This window comes from Metarhizium brunneum, chromosome 1 (genome assembly GCF_013426205.1).
Source record: "Metarhizium brunneum chromosome 1, complete sequence".
Taxonomy (NCBI): domain Eukaryota; kingdom Fungi; phylum Ascomycota; class Sordariomycetes; order Hypocreales; family Clavicipitaceae; genus Metarhizium; species Metarhizium brunneum.
The window spans coordinates 7,361,980-7,382,955 of record NC_089422.1 but is presented as its reverse complement, the minus strand read 5'-3'; the positions used below and the strand labels follow the sequence as shown (position 1 = coordinate 7,382,955).

Here is a 20,976-nt window from a genome sequence, read left to right as displayed (position 1 = left end):
ATTAGATGGTGCTGAAGGTGTCACATTGACGGGGCCAAGCCTGGAGGTCCTTTCTTTACCATTACTAGACGCACCAGACGCACCGCCTCATGAGGTTATGCTGGCACCAGACCCCTGACCCGGGTATCGATGATTGAATCTGGGCCGGGGGAGCCACCATGCAAGGAGGAGCCAAGGCCCAGCACGCCCCGGTCTAGCGGTAGGCTGCCGATGGAGAGAGAAGGCGGAGCGCCGTGATTGGTGCAGGCAAGGGGTTTGGCGCCGAGTTTGGATAACATTGAACATTGGATATGGACGCGCTGGTCCCAATCAGGCCCCTCCAGATGTCCACACAGGCCCAGCATCCAAGTCAGATCAGTAAGAGAAAAAGGAAAAAGACGGTAGCTGGCAGATCGCGGCTCGCACTATAGACCCAACTCCCCAACGGCGCTTGTCGTTGTTTTGTTGTTGTTGTGAACAGTTCGACTTGGTGTTGAAGCTGAAGGACGATTCATCCATCCCCGGTTGTTGACTGAGCGCGGCCGCGTTCCTGCTGGGCACCAAGTTCTCCGTATACAAGTACGTATGTACAGGCCGTGTCTGCACATGGTATCAAAGAGCGGCCTCTGGTTTTGAAGGGCAGCCATCGTGTTTCAGCGGGAGATTGCCTCTTCATGCTCCTGGATACTTGAGTGGGCACCCGATCTTGACATGCCGCCCGGTTGTCCCTCAGGCCGTGCCAGCTCCAGCCAAGGCCACACCCCCGGGCGTTCACGCGACATCTCCATATATGTATCCAGTGCTCCGGCCCAGTCTGGTGGTAGTAATCCGTGCATCACCACAAAGGCCCGTCATCTGATGAAGGGGACGGTGCATGATTAAATCAAATGTACGGAGTAGATTCGACGTCTTTGTTCTGCTGACACGTTTAGCCACTACATTCAAAGGAAGACTAAGAGCATACCAGCTATACCACGGGTGGCATAACTGCATCTCGAAAACACACACTTTTGCCCCTCGCGTCTGGTGTATTTGTGGATGTGGCGGTGCCCTTGTTGGGCTTGAGACGGACGATATTGCCCTTTCTTTTGTTGCACCAGTTATTGTTATAATTATCGTCATAGTTATTTCTGGAGCTTTTCCCCTTCTGTTCGACGGCGTACATATGGTCCGTCAGAGTCACACTGAAGCGTGGCCATGCCTGTTGTTGCTTGCTGGGCGGTGAAGATGCGGCGAGTGGCACAATGATGGCACCCGTACCACCACGCTACTTGGAAGTGAGCTGAAGAAGATTTGAAGCTTACTGGCAGCTGCCTCATGACCCATCGTACGCCTGCATCTTGATGACTGCCTGGGCACAAAGGCGGGGAAGCGCAAAAAGAAGCCTATATTGTGACCGTGGCATCGAACAAAAGTGGTCGCAAGCCATGTAGCAGGTGCATTCAGTGTCTTTAGAAACGACTGATCGTTGTCGAGGTTGCAAACGCGCCACGATCGTTCACGTGAGCTTATTGCAGACTATGATGCAGGCGCAAAGAGCATGATGCCGTGCGTCATGCATCAATGTGTGAATCTATCGCGACATCTTTGGATCTCGGTGGCGCAAAATGTTGGCAGCCACTCCGAAGGCACCTGCCGCGCCACCTGAGCCCAGAGCCATTCTAGAAGTTGCCGCCTCTGTGTCTCGTCAACCCCGTGCCTTGATTATTATTTACTTATTTGTTTATTTTTTCCCATTTTTTTCTACATTCTCCGCCTCCTTCCCTCCCTCGTCACCACCAAGACTGTTACATACACTTGGCCCTGAGACCCTTTCCTCTCCGTCATGTTCCCCCCAAGCCCTTGGCGCAGATTCCCAGTACGGCCCGGACAACAACTAAGCTTTGTACGAGTTCCATGAGCTATCACAGGCAGCTGACATCCTATACGGCAACGGTTTCATCCACGGCCTGTGCGCGACCCTTTTCCAGGGTCGCATTCCCCCAGGCCACAAAAAAGCCGGATGGACGACGAGTAACAAACAAATTTAAAGAGGGCCTCGAGGAGCAAGCCCCAAGGGATGAGGGTTCCAAGACGGACATTTCTACATGCTGTAAGCTCCTGGTGAGATACTTGGTCAGCAAGCCAGCCCGGCTCCTCTACGGTCTGCCGTGCAATACGGAATAGTACTATACCTCGGACGTCTCTGGTGCACGTGGAGGTGAGCATGTTGTTGTCTTTCAGCGGCGCCTAGCCTCAGCCGGAATGTACACTTGCAAGAAGCGCAACATAATCACAACACAGGATATGGAACCTTGGGCGAAGCTCACCACTAGGGCGCCACGGCGCTCATCGGTGCCCAGCTCGAGAGTCGATCTTGTTGAGGAGAGCTATTTTTGCGCTTCACATATCCCTGTTTTGCTGCCGTGTCTTGGCTGAGACGCAACTGTTTATTTCCCGGTCCCAATCAGCGCCATGAGGGACATGTCTCGTAACCGCCTGCCTAACAAGCGCTAACAGAGACAAGAATTTGAAATTGCTGTCTCGATTACTTGCCGCGCATGTGTTTTCCCTCACGAGTGTGCACGACACGTTTCTCGGGCATTACGCTTTCAGAAGTATACTGTGAAGCAAAAAGTACCTAGGTACCTCTAAGTAGGTATATTGCCAGATCGCCATGCCTGGCTATCATGCCTGGCTCAGGAATAACATGAAACATACAGTCAAGTAGCTTTTAGTTGGCGATGGAAAAATAGTAGTAGGTAGTATGAATACCCATCGATTGACACTTGGCACAACCACGATCTACGCCTTGCGGGTACTCCGTACGAATGTTGGCAACGTCTGATGCCAGGCGCATTTCATGCCCACATCACAGTGATCACACTAGTCAATACGAAGTAGTACTCCGTACAACAATGAAAATCCAGGCATTTCACCTGAAGCAACGGCACAGCTACCTGTCATGAAACATCGCACCCACATTCGCATGCGAATATCGCACTTGCATGCGGAAGTGCAGATCACAAAATGTGCAGGGTAGCTGATACGTCAAATTCAGGGCACGCTTTCCGAGCACACGAGTAGAGATAACTCAGAATCTGCGAGTGTCCCGGTGCGCCTTTTAATTCCTGCCACAAAATATAATACACGGATTGGCACAACTGTCGAAAAGCAACACACCGCTACGCACGTGTAGCGCTGCCACGTTGCCGGATGAGTGCCACTCCGGCCATGTTGAACAAACCAGGTCCATCCATCACCAACACCGTCTCCTCTCCTGAGCCCAAATGTCGCACGTACTCGTATACAGCGAGGATTGACAGACACACATACAGGCGGCGAATGATTGTGTGCCCCGTCATCAAAGTCTGCAACTGAAGATCAAAGATAATCCATTGCGTCATATGGCACTCCCCGAGGGTATATCGAGTTACCCAACACTTCCTCAGGTCACCAAGCCGGACATTGCATCCTCTGTTCCTCTGCTGCCTCTAGAGTTTCTCAAACTGCTGAGCCCACCCTGTGTCTCACGGCTGCTAGTAGACTCGGCAACACTAGGAGGTCGACCCGACGGCCGTCTCTTTGGAAACCTGGATAGCATTGACAAAGACTTGTTCTTCTCCCTGCTCAAAGTAAGCGCACGATCAGCGCCTTCTGTTGTGAGTTCCTGGATGGTGCTTGGATCAAGGAAAACCTTGGGGAAAATACCCCATTTCCCCTTTGCGTTGGTTCCCGACCAGCACCAATGATCTGGGGATGCATCTGGGGGAATCATTAGGAACACACATATCATGGACTGCGGAGGAATCGTGTGACTTACAACTTATATTGGTGATGGCCTCGTTCTTGTCAAACTTCAACCACAGGCTCTTGTCCTTCTCCTTGTCCCTGTAGACAAACTTCCACCTGGACTTTGCTCGGATCAGGCTTGAACATACCATTCTGATTTCTTCCGAAGGCGGGGCATCAAGTTTGACAATATCAGCGGGCGTGGAAGCATGTATACCATCGTGCCAGGCAAAGACCCATTCACCATTGTGCTTCTCCGGCCAGGTAATGCCAGTGACTTTAGCACCATGGCAAAGTTCCAGGGCTGGGCTTCTATCAAACAGGAGCCTTTGTCCATATAATCTTCGTGAATGGTCTCTAGTAATTCCCGTGGCCTTTCCAGCTATTTCCGACATATTCAGCTGAGCTGGGTGCGCTTCTGCCGGGTTCCTAAACCATACATCAAAGTCGTTGCGTAAACGCGCGGGCATCTCTAGTCCTTCTACTACGGCTATTCCAGGGACCTCAGGAAGCGGTCGCGGATGGTGTGATAGATGGGTAAACAATGCCTTCGTATTGGTAAACACAGTTGAATCGCATTCATCGACAGTACGGCGTGCAGCGACACAAAACACACAGGCGTAAAGCACGTCGTCTACACGTTTGGCAGAGAGATGACTCTTCTGTAAAAATCGAAGACGGTAATTGATCCCACTCTTGTAAAAGTTGCCCTTGTCTAAAGGAGTCGTGTGTCAGTTTGTGCCGTTTGCGAGAGACTTATCTCGACTTTACGCACCTTCCTTGTTCACATCAATCTCGATTTGAGAGAAGTCGAGCTCAAAGAGACAGCCTGTACACCTTGCCACTGTAGTTGTACCTGCAAACCCCTACATTTAACATTAGTACGGTGGTATGTCAGCTCTTGGAACAGACAAATACCTACAGGCCTCTTTGTCTTCTTGACTCCAATGCCGCCTTGTCGAACTTCTTTGGCGCCGTCGCAGAATCCCTTGTAGAGATAGAATGTGCTACTTGGTCCGATGGTGCAGTCTTTTTGAGAAAGACTGACCTCAACTAACTCTGTCAATGACTCTGTATTTGATTCAGTTCCTACTGGGATCAGATCTGAATAATCTGCTCTGCCCGTCATCCCGGGTGCCACCTCGAGCTCCGCTTGGCTTTTCGGCGTTGGAGGGCGAAGGCTCAAGGCACGGGGGGTTCCATGTGTACTATTCTGGAGACTTGACGGTGCTGGTAGAGTGACATTTGGAGGTTGCCCCTGAGGTTGCCTGCTCAGATATTGACGGCCCATGTCATCAACTCCTTTAGTCGAGGAAGATTCCAGAGGTTTTCGATGCTCCAAGGGAATCGGAGGAAGCGGAGGCCGTACCTGTAGCTGTGGGATATGAATGGGATTGCTAGGCTTCCGTGGTGTCTGTTCTTCCTCTGGGATAGTGGAAGAAAAAGTGTAAGGCCGCACTCGCGTACCATGGCTAGTAGCATTTGTAGAGGATGACCATGTGCTTGACCCAGACTGTCGACTTTCGTCCTGGACACGAGTGTCCGGCTCTGGCCTTACAGTAGCACTGCCAGAAGATTGTTGGGCATCAGTAGATGATATGCGACGGCGACTGTCTGGACCCAATGGTGAGATAGCCGGGTCTATAGGTGACTCAGCTCTGATACTCGTTGGCCTGCGGTCGGCCGGGCTATAGTTTTCCATTACGCCATGGCCACTATAAGGCGCTCTTTGGGGATCCCATGGATCGGGTGACGGTGGTCGTGGGGGGTCTGGCATTTGTTGCTCTGGAGGAATCTCCAGCTTAAGGACGCCCAACCCCGGGTCCCGTACATGACTATGGACACTCGGCCGCTGCCGGTTTTCCATCAACGTTCTGAATTGAGCCGTAGCATCTTCCACATTTGGAACGTCTGTCACAGATCTCACATCACCTTGCGAGCCGCAGACTGACCCGGACCCTCGATGAAAACCAAGGTCATAGGGATGCTGCGGCGCTGGTTGAATGTGAGAGAAGGAAGGAGGATGAGGCGACAAGGGTGGCGACGGTTGGGATAGATAGAAATTTGGGGGTTCGAGTTTCATAGTGATGAGTATGTTGTACACTTTCGGCGCGACATCGCGATCTAATTTTTGCAACTCTTTAAACCTGCTGGCTTCAAAGGTGTCGGGTTCGAGAAAGTCCTCAAAATCCCACAATAAGTTTGTAAGTTGACAGCGAATATTTGTGATTTCATCTGTGATTGATATTAGCATTAGATTAGTGCGTCCAAAACAACGAGCCTGCCGGAAACCACACCAGGCATGGCCAGAATGGTGGTGCGGTGAAGTGATGGATAATGTGACTGCATACCATTTTCTTTGAGCGCAGCTACAAAGTTGGAGCTATAATCATTATACAGCTTTTTGCAGCTTCTTTCAATGTGATGCAAACCTCGCTCGCCCACTTTTACTAGGCGCTGCGCTTCCATCAACATATCCGGGGAATCGGCCGCATTCTCTATTGCCAACTTGCCCTTTTCGACGACGTCCCGAAAGGGTTTGATGACAAGCTCTTCAACATCGTCCATTTTTTGGTGCGCAAATAGAAAAGGCCGCTACAACTGAATGAATCGTAACTTGACTCCTTTTTCAGGAACTGAAAAATGGTTTCAAGAGGTAGCTGACAGTGTATTAGCACCTGCTGTTGCAACCACGTACTGTTGTTCTCGCGGGATATTGTCGGGCACAGGTGGGATTGTTGAGAGCTCTCAGGATCCGTAATGGTGCACGGAGTAACATATAGTATATAACCCTAGAGCGGGATTCGATAGAGTGCGCTGGGTATTTGGAAGCACGACAGCACCAGCTATATTGCAGATAGGAAGTGAGGATAAAGAATAGAGAAAGACAATGGGGAGACAAATGAATAAGCGGGAGGATTATCTGGGGTTTGACAATAGAAAAGAGAGACATACGGCAACATACAGCCGGTAGAAAACATGGCTTCTGCCCCTACGCAACCAACACAAACACACAAACAGCACAACCACACACACACGCACCCCTGGCGCCATCAGCACTCGGGGTTCCATGACATTGCAGGGCTGCCGGGCCGCCTTGCGCGTTGGTAGGCTGCGGGAGAAGGGTGCAGATAGGTGACAAAGAATGAGGCTGCCACACTGCCAGCTGGGCTTCCATTGTATGACACGCGAGGTGTAGTCGTGTCGTCAATTCGTTGGGGTGTGGACAGGTTGCCTCCTCTAGGCATCCTGAACATGGGCCTCGGGAGAACATGTACAGGGCTCGATGGGGCGAAGACGGACGGCATCGTCGTCAATTGGACAGAGCCATGACGGGCCTGGTGCCCGGGAGAAGCCCATATTTGATTCCCCCGGTCGCCCACGTTCATCTAACCTGGGGGCTCTATTGGCGGTGTTGAACCTTGAACATCACGGAGAATGTCCTCTAGAAGATATTAGTGTGGTATCTAGTCGTATCGAGAAGAAATAGCGTTGTGGCCCCCTGAACGGTTCTGACCCACAGCTCTTATGCTCCCATCTGGTGGCTCACCAACTCTCTTATCGCATCAATTTTGATGACCGAAGGTTGCGGGGCATTGTTCCAGGTCGGTCAATACATGTGGGATTGGAGGTTTCCAGCCGTGGAGGATATGCGCGGCATCCCTGCTTGACTCGACTCCGGTGAGGGTTTTTTTCAAAAAAAAAAAAGAAAAATAAAAAAAATAAAAAAAATAGTAGATACTAGTACCCATTTTAGCTCGATTAGCTAGGCATCCTGTTGCCGGATCAGCGGTCCTAAGAAGGTTGAAGTTTTAGGGCCATGAATCCTGCTGGCACTGAAGAAGGATGCGCTGGTTGACAGGTGGTGAATAGGGAGGCGGAAGATGCCTGGTCTGGTAGAACAGACAAAAGCGTCTGTGCATTGGTCTGTACAACATATGTACAATATGTGCGTGCGGGGGAGGCAAGCCTGGTGCTCTGTCGGTCGTTCTTGCCAACTTGAGGACAAACTTGATACTAAAGCAGCATGTGACAGTTTTCCATTCAACCGTTAGCGTTGAGGGCGGGCCTCAACAATGCTGCGTCCTTGGATCATTGATGCCGAATTTCACATAGTGGCTGGGAGCACATAATGTGGAAGACATGTTCCCAAACTTCTCCCTCTGGGCCAGTCTGACGAAGGTATGTACGTCCATGACGTAGCCCCCTCGATGTCGGGGAGCCTTCGAGATAACATTGGAGTCAGCCTGACAAGCCGCCTTGTACTCCAGAGTCCCGAGACCTAGAGCCCGAGTACACAAATGCCTGGATGCGCGGCCATTCTATCTGCATATGTCTTTCCTCCGTCCTAGTACAACATTAAAGGCAAGCACCAGGCTTCAAATATTGGTACAGGTTGCGCCCATTGACGCTAGCTCCTTCAGCTGTCTACTAGCACCTGACCCGGCAGACCACTTCGCCGTGTCTCAATATGCAAGTCTTTCCTTACAACCCGGAAGTCCTTTCCGGGACGGCACAAAAACGCAACACAAGACATCCCCCTCGGACCTGGATGCAATGGCAAGTGGCCATGTGGACGGCTGTGTGGCCTTTCCCAAAGTGGTCGGCAACCATTGAAATATGGGCACATGTGCAGACCCTCTGGTCAAGTGTTTTAACATTTGAATGGGATCAAGCGAAGTTGGCTTGGTGGTGGGGCGGCTGTGCGGTGTTGTGTGTACGGAGCCATCTCTTAAATGTTCACGTCCAGTCCGCTTATTCCAGTTTGCTATTCGTACCTCAAGCCAGTGCTATTTGTAAGACCGAGCTCGCACCCCCAGATGCCCAAGCGTTTCCTCGAATTGCCCACTTGGCTGCCCCACGCCGCTTGACTATCATCGCGAACCACAATACCTCATTTCTGCATGTCGTCGTGCCCGTGATTCCCGGCGTGACGAGGGATTGTATTCGAGCACCTTCGATGGTGAACAATGAGGCCAGCTTGTCCCCCTGCCAGTGCCTGTCATGACCACCCAATAGTCCTTTTCTCGTAGCACCCCTTTTCGTCACTTCTTTATTTTTCACGTAAACTGGAAATGGGGTCATTGTTATTCCAAGTATTGCAAAGAGTCGCCGATTGGCGGCTGACATGCTTCACTGTCAGCACGCTCGCCACTCCCTACACTTCAGCCAATATACTATGTACGTTCCAGGACGAGCGACCAGCCTCGGCTATGATTTCACCCGTCTTTTCATCTGACACCCACTTGCTGCTAGCTTCTACAATTTGAGATGCCACAAAACAGCCACGCCACTTCGCCGGTTCATCGCTCGCCTCACTCGATGTTACCATGCGAGCCGCGGACCAGACAATTGCATCGCATTCAAACAAGATAACAATTCACTCAATAACGCCTCAGGGGTGCATGTTTATGCCCGAGGACTGGGACCCGGTGTAGGTTGCTGCTTCTTATTTTCTGCTGCCATCTATTTTCGTCAATAGGTGTTGCCACAGTTAGTTCGTCTCAATATAGCAACTGCAACCATAAATAAAATTCCAGCATGGCTCACCTGTTGCTCGATCATCTTTCGACCAATTAGAATTGTCTCCTCCATGCTTCGCTGACGCTGCCAAAAGCTGTGTAACAGGTGAGCAGGTGTGTGAGGGATGCACCATACACGTCAGTCATCGTACAACTCACATTTCTTCAGGACTCCCATGTCCTCGGATTGAAGCCTGACGAGCCTCTTCCTCTAGGGCCTGTCTCGTAATTTTCTCTCCGCCCTCAACACCTGGTATGGATGCCTTCTCAGCGGCAGGTTGACCAAGATTCTCCGCCAGCAGTTTCTTCTTCATCAAGTATCGCTCCTTTCGTACTTGTTGGATGCCGGGGCTTTCAACCTTGTTCATGACAAAGCGAACCGCCAGCTGAGTCAGAAGGTAAAAGTGCTCCGCCAAAAGGATGCTGAGCAACCCTCCCCACGCAGTGATCTGAGACGCGGCTCCTCGCTTTTGGTCCTGCGAGCCACTGCAAAGAAACACGATGGCGGCGCTGGTTATGCTTCCTAGCCAAGCCAGGAACCCAATGGCATTGAGCCAAGGACCAATGGAGTCGGATCTCCAAGGAATTGGCCGCTTGCAGCTAATCGCAATCTTCACTCCATCGGAACGGAGCTCGACCCAATTGTTCACCAGGAAGCAACAGGCTGCTAATGGCCAAGCAACAGAGAAAAGCGACAAATAACCTGGTGAAAAGTAAGAGGGCTTATTCGTGTCGCTATTTGGCCGGTGCATGACACTTACCAAATTGCATAACCATCTCCCGGTAGTCGTCTGTAACATCGTATACCTCAAGTTCACATTCGTCGCGGATCCTCCTCAAGAATTCAGCCTCTTCGGGGTGATCTTGTGCTTGCAATAGTCCATTTGATTTGAATTCCTTGGCCTTTGCAAACGCTTTATGTTTTACATACGGAACAATGACCTCGGTTGCGAAATTGACGACCTGAGCTGTAACAGTGCAGTAGAACATCTGGCTACTGATACGCCCAGGGTCAATGCGAAACAGTTGTGTAGGAAGAGGCTTGTCGCTAAAGGTAAGCGTTTGAGCGGTGCGTCGCCAAAAGTCCAGGAATGGTAGCAAGATGTTGCCAAAAGGGATATAAACAAAGCCAGTAAAGATAAGGGCCATGTATGAGGTCATGAAATTGAGTACAAACTGCTTTTGGATGAGAGCAGCTTTGTGGGCTGCAATTACTGTTAGCCATCAGTCCACAAAGCAAAGGTCATACTATTTGAGGCCGTACCATCAACGGTATCATAGTTTTCCTTGTCTGTCAACGCATTGGCGGCGCTCATGAGAACAGCCGAGAAGGTAGGTGTGAATATGACCAATATCATAGTGGGCAAGAATCCCTGAATGAAGAAACATTTTTAGTTTTGTGAAAGGAATAGGGGATCCCCTGTACTCACCAAATACTGCTTGCCTGGGCCGTCATAGACCTGGTTGATAAAGATCTCTAGTGAGTTCGCAATGACAACAAGGCTACCGAGAACCAGGACGCAGGCAATGGCGAAAGGAATTTGGAGCAGCTGCGTCTTGAGCCGTTTCATATACGGATAGACTTTGACAGGCTCGCCGGTTACGGCATCCTCGGCCTCATACTCCCATTCGAATTGTGTGCGAGGTAGTTGGAGTGCAGATACGCCTCGCACGCCCCAGCGTACTGCCAGGTCAACTTCCTTCTTTTTCCAGTACTCCAGGAAGACAACCGTCCAAAGACCACAGCCAAGCCCGTAGACGAAAGAAAATTGACCTAGCAGCACCCAGGCCCCCAGGCCCAAAGCGGCGGGAAAAGCCAAGAATCTAAAGTAACATCCTAAAAACGCAAAGTAAAACGCGACGCTCTCTCCAAACTTGCTGCGAATATCTTCGAGATCGCTGTCATCCAACAAGTACTTCTTGCTCCATTTCTGAATCCATGCCTTATTGAAGGGCTGGTCATGAATAGGGAAAACGTCGACTACATATTTCCATTTGGAGCTTGCCTGACTGATTCCGGTACCACCTTCATTTTCAGGTCTTGCAATGAGCTGGTAGACCAATCGTAGCCGCTCGGCTTCCATTACTGGCTCATCCTCCAAGGCCTTGGTAATATCCGAGTTGGGGCCCGATGTGCGCACCCCTTGAAGCCAGTCGTGCAATCGACCACGGTAAACTTGTTGTCCTAAAAGCTCTGTGGAGGCCATTTTGACGAATACAAGCAACGAGCCAGGATCCCCATTACGTACTTCAGCAGCCAGACCTACCTTGGTCAGAGATTTGATGAGCTGCACAAATCCTGCCTCTGCTTCGTCGCGCTCTTGATGTATGTGAGTATATAGGCGGAGAGAATATCACCATGATGAGGAGGTTCAATTGGGCCTACCTTCAGGCGGAATCTTGTAATGAAGTACATAGTCCACCCTTGAAGAAAGGTTAGCTGCAGGGCGTGGTGTCAATTTACGGCTCTTGGACGGACCCGAAATTATGTGAATCCTTCCCGTTCCCCTGTTTCCCGTACAAATCTCTTAAACTCGCCATGGTATGAGGTAAGAGTAGAGGATGGTTGGTGACTCTGAGAGCCAAGCTCTCGGGTTGTGGAACAGGGATGTGTCTTAGGTAGCCAAGGACATCGATTTGGCGGAAAGTATGAAGCTCAATCTGGCTAGCGATTAGGCAGCCGCGAGATTTCGACGGGATATATGCCTGGGCGACGAAGGAGACGAGGTTTTACAAGTTAGAAAATGCGCGCGACGTCAGGAGCGCAGAGAGGTTAAACTCGTCCAGCCGCGGGAAGCTCCAAGATTGGATCAGGGAAAGTAATGAAGCTCCAAGGTGGCCCGTGCTTTCCGGATTGCCGACCCACCTCGCTGCGTCAACGGTACTCTTCAGCTGAGCAGGGACTTGTCACTGTTCTCCCTGCAAATATTCCAAGACTGACATTTGCAGTTGGAACTCAGGCTCGGGGCTTGCCCTCCGGAAGCAGGGGCATAAATTAAATTAATTCGAGATGAAGGTGAATAGTGTTTCAATATTCCAGATGGGTTGCGCAGCATGGGCGAGGTTCTCGTCGTACGTACCAAGGTACCTAGAGGTAGTAGTCCCTCCGCTGACCGGAGTACGTACAGAGGCAGTGACGTCGTCTTTTGGCGGCTGGCGGGCACGTTGATCATTGATCGGGCCTGGCATAATTGCTGCACAAGTTACTCCGTACTGCACAAAGGTCTGAAAAGGCGTCAAGCCACAGGTGCACATTCCGGCCAGTCAATTGCATGTGGCTCCCTCTCCTCCAACATCCAGTCAAGCTCCAGCTTTAAGTTACTTCAGACTCAAAGTCTTCGCGCGCCGTTCAGGCCCGTTGGCACTCGACGTTTAGTTCCTCATTTCATCGTGACGACCGAATTGGCCATCCAGACGCCTAGATGGTGGCCGCTCGCCAAAGCTGCGCCTCCTGCCGTCGCCATCCATTGCCGTCTTCATCATGGGCCTCTTGGTCTGGCTCGGCCTTCGTCGCAGCAACCAGTGGGAGAGCTTGACAGTCATGGACCACCTCATCGACTCGCCTCTTACCTTCTTCACCGTCAACTTCTATCATCTTGTGCTGTTTCTGAGAGGCACGCCTTTTCGCCCACCGCGGCACCAGCCATCAATACGCGTGGTGTGCATCTCGGACACGCACGACCAAATAGTGGACGTGCCACCCGGTGATATCCTCGTCCATGCTGGCGATCTCACCAATGCGGGCACCGCCGCCGATATACAGAAACAGCTGGACTGGCTGAAGACCCTCCCCCATCCAGTCAAAATTGTCATCGCCGGTAATCACGACAGCTATTTCGACATCAGGAGCCGGTGTGATGATGACCGGAGGCGAGGTGCTAGGTTAAATCTCGACGGCCTCATCTACCTTCAAGGAGAGATTTCTGCTCATAAAATCAGAGGCAGGGAGATTTCTATATTTGGCGCCCCAGACATTCCCGAGTGCGGCCCCAAGAGCTTTGCGTAAGTCGTCCATCTATGACATGTGAGACGGGGAGCCCAACAACGGTATCCCCTGTTGGTCAAGTCGTAAATCCCCCCGCCGAACTAACCGCGATGATTAGGTTTCAGTATTCACCCACACGGCCTCCTTGGCTAAGCAAAGTACCTCCCCAGACAGACATTTTAGTCACCCACAGCCCACCGGTAAGCTCGCAGGAGCTCATCAATGCGCAAGACGAAGCATGCTGACATCAAGGCTCGAAGAAACACCATCTAGATCTAGATCTTGGCTGTCCCCACCTATTAAGAGAAGTATGGCGTGTGAAGCCTAGACTACACGTCTTTGGACATTGCCACTGCGCCTACGGCAAAGAGTCTGTCTACTTTGACGATGTGCAATTTGCTTATGAGCGCCTCCTCTCACGGCCGAGACGCGGCTTCTTCTGGGATTTCATTCCCAATCAATCGTGGGTCGACATGTTTGAAATTGTATATCACGGCATTCACAGCGTCCTGTGGAAATGGCTCATGAGCGGCCCCGGAAGCAACCAAGGCAGTCTGATGGTCAACGCCGCTCAAATGTACAAAAATTCCGGCAAGGCTGTGAGCCGAGCCGTTGTTGTAGATATCTAGACAGGGACGCATCCGCTCGGGAGGAGCGCACGTCACGTCCAACCTGCACGAGGGCGGAGGGGGCACAAAAGTTTAAATAATGGACGCAGGAATATCATGTAAATTGCATAGATTATTAGCGAGGTCCGGGAATATCAATAATCAGAGCGTGGCACACAATCTCCGTTGCCTAGTTGCCATTTCATACGTGGTTTAATTTCTTCAATCCTTATATTGATACTCTATAGACTTGTGAAGAAATGACGTACAGCTGTCCTCGTATCTCATTACGTATCAATGCAAATGAATAACTCAACTAATCGCTGTCAAGCCAATAAACAATGTCGCAGTTCGCATCTCCGTGGTGTCGTCAGTAAATGCAAAGCAAAGCAAAGCAGGCGGCTAGTGCGCCAAAACCTCCCATATGTAAACATCAAAACATTAAACATTGCTCTTCGATCTTGACTCTTTTTTCTTTTTTTTTTGTTCAAACTTGCTTACATCACAACAGCATAGCCACGACCAATGTCATCAATCCCAGCATAACGCCCGGCTTCTCACTCCATGTCTTCCCAGTGCCGGCAGTGACCACTGCGGGTTTGGGAGTCTTGGCTCCATGCGAGGCCTCGGCCGGGGGAAGAGTCTCGAATCCCGAAGGCCGCACCCTGTAAGGATAGGTGATTTGTGCTGGAGGCGGCGTCGCAGGTGACGGGGGAGCATGCTGACTCTCTCCCGGGGATCCAATCGGTGCGGGCGAATCGTTCCCTGAAGACTCCGGGCCATCAGCCTTGGTGTTCTGGGCTGGTGGAGGTGCCGGTTGAGTATGCTTTGGGTCCTGAGCAGGCACGGGAACCTCGATTTCTGACGGCGCAGACTGATGAGGGTTGTTGGTAGCTTGGGCTGGTGGTGGTGCAGGTTGACTGTGCTTCAGGCCCTCAACGGGTACGGGAATCTCGATGTCTGACGGCACTGGCTTGCGAGCGTTGGTAGCCTGGGCTGGTGGTGGTGCAGGTTGATTGTGCTTCAAGCCCTCAACGGGTACGGGAACATCGATGTCTGACGGCACTGGCTGGCGAGCGTTGGTAGCCTTGGCCGGTGGTGCGGGTTGACTTTGCTTGGAGCCCTCGGCAGGCACAGGAACCTCGACGTCTGATGGCACAGCATGAGGAGGGTTGGGTTTCTCGGCAGATGGCGGCGAAGAAGGGTGAGGAGTACAAGTCGGGCGAGTCTCTCCTTCGGTACACCCGCAGTCTTCAACCACCACCTCCATCTGGTCAACCGTCTTCGTAACCGTTTTGCCACCGACGGGAGAACCATCAGGACGCTTGTCCGTAACAAACTCGACATGGGAAGGGGCAGCAGTCTCGAGAACACGGTCAACAGTCTTGTCACCCGCATAAGAACTACCGGGTTGTCTGTCAGGGGCGAACCCATCCTTCTCCGGGTCAGAATTCTCCCCGGTAGGAAGAGTCTCTCCACGATCCTTGTCCCCAACAGGCTTGTGCCCAACAGGCTTGTTCTCTGATGGGACAGAGGTACCCTGTGTAGAAACAACGGTCTCATCAGCCACGGGCGGTCCGCTAGGGCTCTTGTCCGCCACCACATCTGCCTTGGACGCGCCAGCCGTCGCCTGTACCGGAATAACAGTTATCGTCTTGACTCGCATTGTTGTAGAATACGCAGTAAACGTATGCGTGATATTGTTTCCGGTCATGGATGGTGGAGGCGGAGGCGGCGTTTCGTCCTTTACGACTCCATAGACGGTAAGAAGAATGGCCTTTTCCATGCGTGAAAGAGGGCTTCTCTTGGAGGGCACATGGAACCTCGTCGCCAGGGTGGAATTCTTCCCAGCCCCCCCAGTCGTCGAGTTTCTGAATCGCTGACCGGCAGCAGTCGACTTGCTCGCCGCGACGCCAGTTGACGAAGCAATGTTCTCGAACCGGTCGTTTGCAGGGGTGGAAGCGGTATTGGCAAGTTTTTCAGGGCTCTTTGCCAGTCCACCGCAGTATTGGACATCGTTACCCGGGCAAGGGTGATCACAGACATCACCGTTCTTGGTGTTGGCCGCGCGCGTATCGGCATCGATTGAATCTGCGCAGAAGCATTGTGTGTCGTATACACCCGAGAACATTGAATCGCGACAGAGCTGTATGCATAGATCGATGGTCATGTCTTTGCTATCCTTGACTTTGCGGAAGCTTTTGAAGTCGTCGCTTGAGCCGTAGCAGCCTAGATATGCAAAGTCGCCCAGCTGTACGGGGTTCTTGGGCGCTGGAACCTCGCTGGGTATAGAGACAGGCGAGGACGCAGCCTGGGGCCTGGCGGCCTGGCTTGTGTTTGTGATGGCGCCGCTGGGGACAGAGACGAGTGAAGAGATTGTGTGTCGGGGAAGAGCGGTTCCGTTCGTAGGAATGCTACGTCGAGTAGATCTCAACGAGGACGTTGCGTACAGGTAGGCGTCAGTTGTATTCGCAGAACGGCTGCTGTGAGACGACCACAACGATGACGTTGTATTAAGTCTGTAAACTGGTGTTATGCTGGCGGCTGCCTCTTCAGTAGTAGACACGTGGGATGAAGTCGCATTCACTCTGTAAACCGGTGCTGTAGTGCCGGCCGTAGCCTCCTCAGGAGTAGGCTCATGTGATGAAGTCGTATTCGCTCTGTAAATGAGCGTTGTACCAGCAGTAGCCTTCCCAGGGGTAGACTCATACGATGAAGTCGCATTTACTCTGTAAACAGGAGTTGTGTCTGCCGCAATCGCCCCGGGAACAGATTGATAGGATGAAGCAGCATCCACGCCCAAAGCAGAGGTCGTGTTCCGGCCCTCTACGACAGTGCGTGTGCTGCGATGTGGGCGTCTAATCGTGATAGTGGTGGTGATGGACGTCGTCCTTGTCACTCGGGTCAGGGGCTCCGTGGCAGACGCGCTCGGAGAACTCGAGGAAGTCTGCACATCGGTCTTCTGGTAGGCCTCAATATACCTGACATCCCAGTACGCGTTCGCGAAAGCCTTCGGGTTATTGGCAACGTACTCGTTGCACGTGGCCGCATACTTGCCACAGCCGTCGGATTTCCCCCAAATCGCGTTGCCCCAATCACCGCAAAAGTTCTAAGAAGCCAAGTCAGTCCAGCTGTAATTTGAGCCACTCAAGCCCCCTCCCCCCGGCGCATTAATTTCAAACTCACAATGTTTATCACCAGACTCATGTCCTTGAAGAAGTTGTCGACGTTACAGTCGCCGCCACCAAAAACCGCATCCGGCACCCCCCAGCCCTTCGTATCAGGCGTCTTGTTTGTGATATCCTTGGGGATCTCGCTTCTCGCAAAGTGCCAGATCTTGATGAACTCATTATCCCACTCCATGGCGTATACACCCCCGTTGGCGGCGTTGAAACCGTCCCCGTACGCAGAGGCGTCGCCCGCCGGTGAGGAATATCCACACCCGACATTGTTATTTCCAACGTTGCAGTCAGTTTCGCGCTGGGCGCCCGAGAATTTGCCCCCGAGGCTCTTGCTTATGGTGCAGCCGGGTCCTGTGTGAGCGGATATGAGGTTGTTGTGCTGGTCGTTTGCACCTTCGATTATGTCAACCTCACCGCTTGTAGGCCAGTTGGGACCGTACGACCAGACTTTATTTGTTGCGTAGTTAGTTATTGATCATCTGTCCAGAGGGTAACGAATCTAGACTTACATGCTGGCCAGACGCCGCACTGTGAGGGAGGCATGTGTAAAAAGTCGGCAATAAAAAGGCCATGGCTAAACGCCTCCTTGCTCTCGAGCCGGATACTCGGCCGTCCTGCGGTCAGGGGGTACGTATTCGTGCTGTCGACGCCTAGTCTCACGACTCCCGTTTTTTCGTCAACAGAATAGAGACCCAGAGCTTCGGCATTCTGACGGCTCTGGTAGGAAACATATCCGTGAGTGGGATCGGCTCCGTGGAACCAGTTGAATCCCGAGAGGAGAGACTCCCCGGCGTAGGAAGTGGCTAGGGCGTAGGAAGCCATGACAGCCAGATGTAGTCAGTCACGGCTCTGTCCCAGCAGTTTCAAAATTGTTTGCTCGCTGTTCTTGAATCTGGTTCAAGTTTTCCAAAATGGTAACAAAAGGGCGTTGTGAAGGCATGAAGAATCTAGAAGGCGGGGATGGCTCAGACAGGTCACTTATATACATTGTAGATTCTGCATTGTATAATGTAGGAGGCGGGGGATTTTGCGAAGATTGTGTTTCGCCCAGATTATAATGAAGGCAATATACGCCAGCCATTGTGGCTCGCCTTTCTTCAACTTGGGTACTCTGAACCACGAGGTTGGCAGGAGGAACTGCATTCCAAAGGCATCCAGGGACCGAATGAGTTGCCGGACTTCATTAAGAGAGTTCCCTTGAGTGGTCCAAGAGAAGGCCCCTGACTGTCTTATATATGGACGCCACAATAGCCTTTGTTTCTGCTATTCTCGGCAACGGTGCATTCCACAACCCCGGCGATGAACTACTTGACGCCGAAGTCAAGAGTCAACGGCCCGGGATGCCCCTGGTGGCAGGGCGACAGCCTCACTCATCCGGGCGTGTGAGAATGAATCCCCGGATAGACCATGACCATGTTCTGCCACCCTCTGTCTCTCGCTAAGCCCCCGGTCAGGTCATGTCGTTGACATCCAAGACATGTTGCGAAGCAAGGCGCATTCCAGAAACTCGAAATGGATCCACGCCATTGGTCAGGGAACAGGTTCCACATGCCGTTGCAGGGCTGCGAACAATGGCTCTTGACCAAATCCGGAAATCCCGACTTTCGAAGTTGCTGTCTCACAAATGCTTTGCCGGCTTTTTAATTATTTGTCGCCAACGTACTCCGTAGTACTCGGTAATCGAGCGCGCATCTCCATTGCTCCCGCCTTCCATTTGACTGCATCTTGTGCTCATCATCATGATGCTTCTAAGTTTACATTACCCCGTACCTGCGCCACAGACATTTTGCTCTCCGTCTTCCATGTCCGCTAAAGACGCCCTCGATAAGGTTTATTATTATATTATGATCCTTCGCAAGCCTTCAGTTCCGCCAAGGACGCGTTTGCCAGTAACCGCACACCTACCAATGCCGCTCTCCCACTTCCCTTTATGCTTCTCCATAAAACTCTCCTGCTTGTCGTGCGTCCCCTCAAGCCATTTGTGAATGCACGTGTAACAGTACACGACACCCGTTTGGCAGGCTGTCGGAGTGACTATATCGTCTTGGCAGATTGGGCAATGGGAGGTATCCTTTGGAGTTGGCACCACATAGATGGGCAGCATAGAGGGCGTGGCAATCGGTGCGTCCTCGGCGGACATGATTTTATCATGGCCATCCTCCTCAGTCTTCTCAGCCTTGTCCTCTTGACCCTCAGACGACTTGGACTTCTTTGCGACCCCGTTTACAATAGGCGGCGGGAGGTCAATATTCTCGGTGGCCTTGCGAGACAACTGCTTGGCAAAATCTGATTGGTGCCACCATTCCAAGAATTTAAGTGCGAAGATGCTCATGGGCAAAAGTAGTGATAGGCTCGACAGCACCTTTGAACCCAATTCGCTCGGTGAGAAGATCGATCGTGATCCTGGTCGATTGCCAGGTTTAGGCTGGGAGAGCGCGTCGATAGCCTGGTAATCGGCACCGGTCATTCGGCGGAGTCGCGTTCCAATCAGCCACATGAGGGGGTTGTGATATTTGGTCCTGTCAAATAGGTAACCAAGATTGAAAACCAATATGGCAAAGTAGTAAGCGGCATTTACGCTCGGGTATATATTCATCAAGAACCATCGGTAATAATGCAGGATCCTGTCTTTGACGGTGGGGTTGTCCGGCATTCGAGTGTAGGCTGATCCAAGCAGCGCTCTAGGCGCATTGATTTCGTAGCTTTCGTCCAGTTTACGCTTCAAATACGGCACACCAACAAGCACGGCCAGGTTCTTCCAAACGTCGCTGGTGGATAACTTCAGCGTCTCACGGACCAGGTTCGGAGCCGATATGCTCGCCCGCGGTATCTCACCCCGCAGGGCCTTTTCCCGCTTAAGCCCATAGAAGTTTTCGGTAAAGGATCCGCCTCGGGTACGCAAGTAGTGTCGCTCAACGGCGAGCATGCACAAGGCGTAGAGCTCGTCAAAGGAGTTGAGTATCCGCAGTAGGTAGCGGGGATGTCTCTGCGTCGCGACTGTGAGAAGATATCGCAATGTCGGCGGCAGCAAGCCATTGAGTTGCTGCTCGGAGAGGACTTCGAATAGCGAGGGCTTGTTGTCGTCAAAGGTACCCCGAAGGGCTGTGACGAACTCCATCTCGGTTGCCCGCGGCCGTCTCCGACGGGACTTTGACCGGATCCGGGACAGACTTTCTATGCCCTACGCTCGAGAACGGCGGTTGTAATCGATGGAAAAGCACCGTCTTGAGCTTCGGAGGTGTCGTTGATGAGATATGACGCGAAGCGTGCAGGTGTCGCGAGCGTCTGGGAAAGGGAGAAGCAGGTTGGGAGCTCCTCTGAAGCGATCACAAGCAGCCGTTGGTGTGGGTCCAAGCCAGTCAATTGGCAGCGACGGAATTGGCCAGGATGCGCCGCTTCGTCGGGACCCGCCATGTGAAGGAGCCTCGGTAAAGTCGCGCTTACCCCAAGTTCTTTGCCCGGGTCGACTGCGGCCACGCCGTCAAGGTAGCCGGCAGACGGCACGCGGGGTTCGGGGTCAAGTAGCGCGGGGCTCGGCTCTTCTTTAGTGAGAACTTGACCGCTGGAGTTCAAATGTTGTCAACAGGTTCCAGTAAATGCTCCTCAGCCCAGGCACCGTGCCCAGGCGCCCGGCGGCTACCTCGCAGGTCTCGCTACTCAAACCATGCTCAATGTTGCGCTAGCATAACTATTTGGCACTCCTCTCTTTTTTTTCTCTCGCCATTTCTCCGACAAGACTCATTCCCCGTCAATATTCCTCGATTCTACGCCATTGGAATTTTCCCCGGTGTTAATTCTTCAGTAGACTTCATTTCTATTCTGAAATCGGGACATTCCTGTACCTCGTACCTCGTATGCTTGGCTATTTCTTGACCAGCAGCGTCCAAACCGCCGCCCCAGCCTTCTTCCTTCACTCTCACAGCAACCAC

The 20,976-nt window shown here is 52.1% G+C and overlaps 5 protein-coding genes across 5 annotated transcripts; 1 reads left to right on the top strand and 4 right to left on the bottom strand.

The window, feature by feature from the left end:
* Nucleotides 1–3,406: 3,406 nt before the first annotated feature.
* G6M90_00g022490 (uncharacterized protein) lies at nucleotides 3,407–6,318 on the bottom strand (the record flags this gene model as incomplete). The annotated part of the gene is made up of 5 exons (XM_014692819.1): nucleotides 3,407–3,723; nucleotides 3,782–4,465; nucleotides 4,526–4,616; nucleotides 4,673–5,985; nucleotides 6,102–6,318. 5 exons carry the CDS (start codon nucleotides 6,316–6,318, stop codon nucleotides 3,407–3,409), a joined length of 2,622 nt encoding a protein of 873 aa, XP_014548305.1.
* Nucleotides 6,319–9,159: 2,841 nt separating this feature from the next.
* On the bottom strand, nucleotides 9,160–11,813 carry G6M90_00g022480 (uncharacterized protein; the record flags this gene model as incomplete). The annotated part of the gene is made up of 8 exons (XM_014692820.2): nucleotides 9,160–9,216; nucleotides 9,301–9,367; nucleotides 9,432–9,975; nucleotides 10,034–10,477; nucleotides 10,537–10,645; nucleotides 10,703–11,592; nucleotides 11,659–11,696; nucleotides 11,752–11,813. The coding sequence occupies 8 exons, from the start codon at nucleotides 11,811–11,813 to the stop codon at nucleotides 9,160–9,162; spliced, it is 2,211 nt and encodes a 736-aa protein (XP_014548306.2).
* Nucleotides 11,814–12,753: 940 nt separating this feature from the next.
* On the top strand, nucleotides 12,754–13,886 carry G6M90_00g022470 (uncharacterized protein; the record flags this gene model as incomplete). The annotated part of the gene is made up of 3 exons (XM_014692821.1): nucleotides 12,754–13,274; nucleotides 13,376–13,457; nucleotides 13,518–13,886. 3 exons carry the CDS (start codon nucleotides 12,754–12,756, stop codon nucleotides 13,884–13,886), a joined length of 972 nt encoding a protein of 323 aa, XP_014548307.1.
* Nucleotides 13,887–14,367: 481 nt separating this feature from the next.
* Nucleotides 14,368–17,869, bottom strand: G6M90_00g022460 (uncharacterized protein; the record flags this gene model as incomplete). Its single annotated transcript, XM_014692822.1, has 3 exons — nucleotides 14,368–16,974; nucleotides 17,052–17,494; nucleotides 17,557–17,869. The coding sequence occupies 3 exons, from the start codon at nucleotides 17,867–17,869 to the stop codon at nucleotides 14,368–14,370; spliced, it is 3,363 nt and encodes a 1,120-aa protein (XP_014548308.1).
* Nucleotides 17,870–18,884: 1,015 nt separating this feature from the next.
* Nucleotides 18,885–20,165, bottom strand: PEX12 (Peroxisome assembly protein 12; the record flags this gene model as incomplete). Its single annotated transcript, XM_014692823.1, has 1 exon — nucleotides 18,885–20,165. One exon carries the CDS (start codon nucleotides 20,163–20,165, stop codon nucleotides 18,885–18,887), a length of 1,281 nt encoding a protein of 426 aa, XP_014548309.1.
* Between the last annotated feature and the right edge of the window lie 811 nt (nucleotides 20,166–20,976).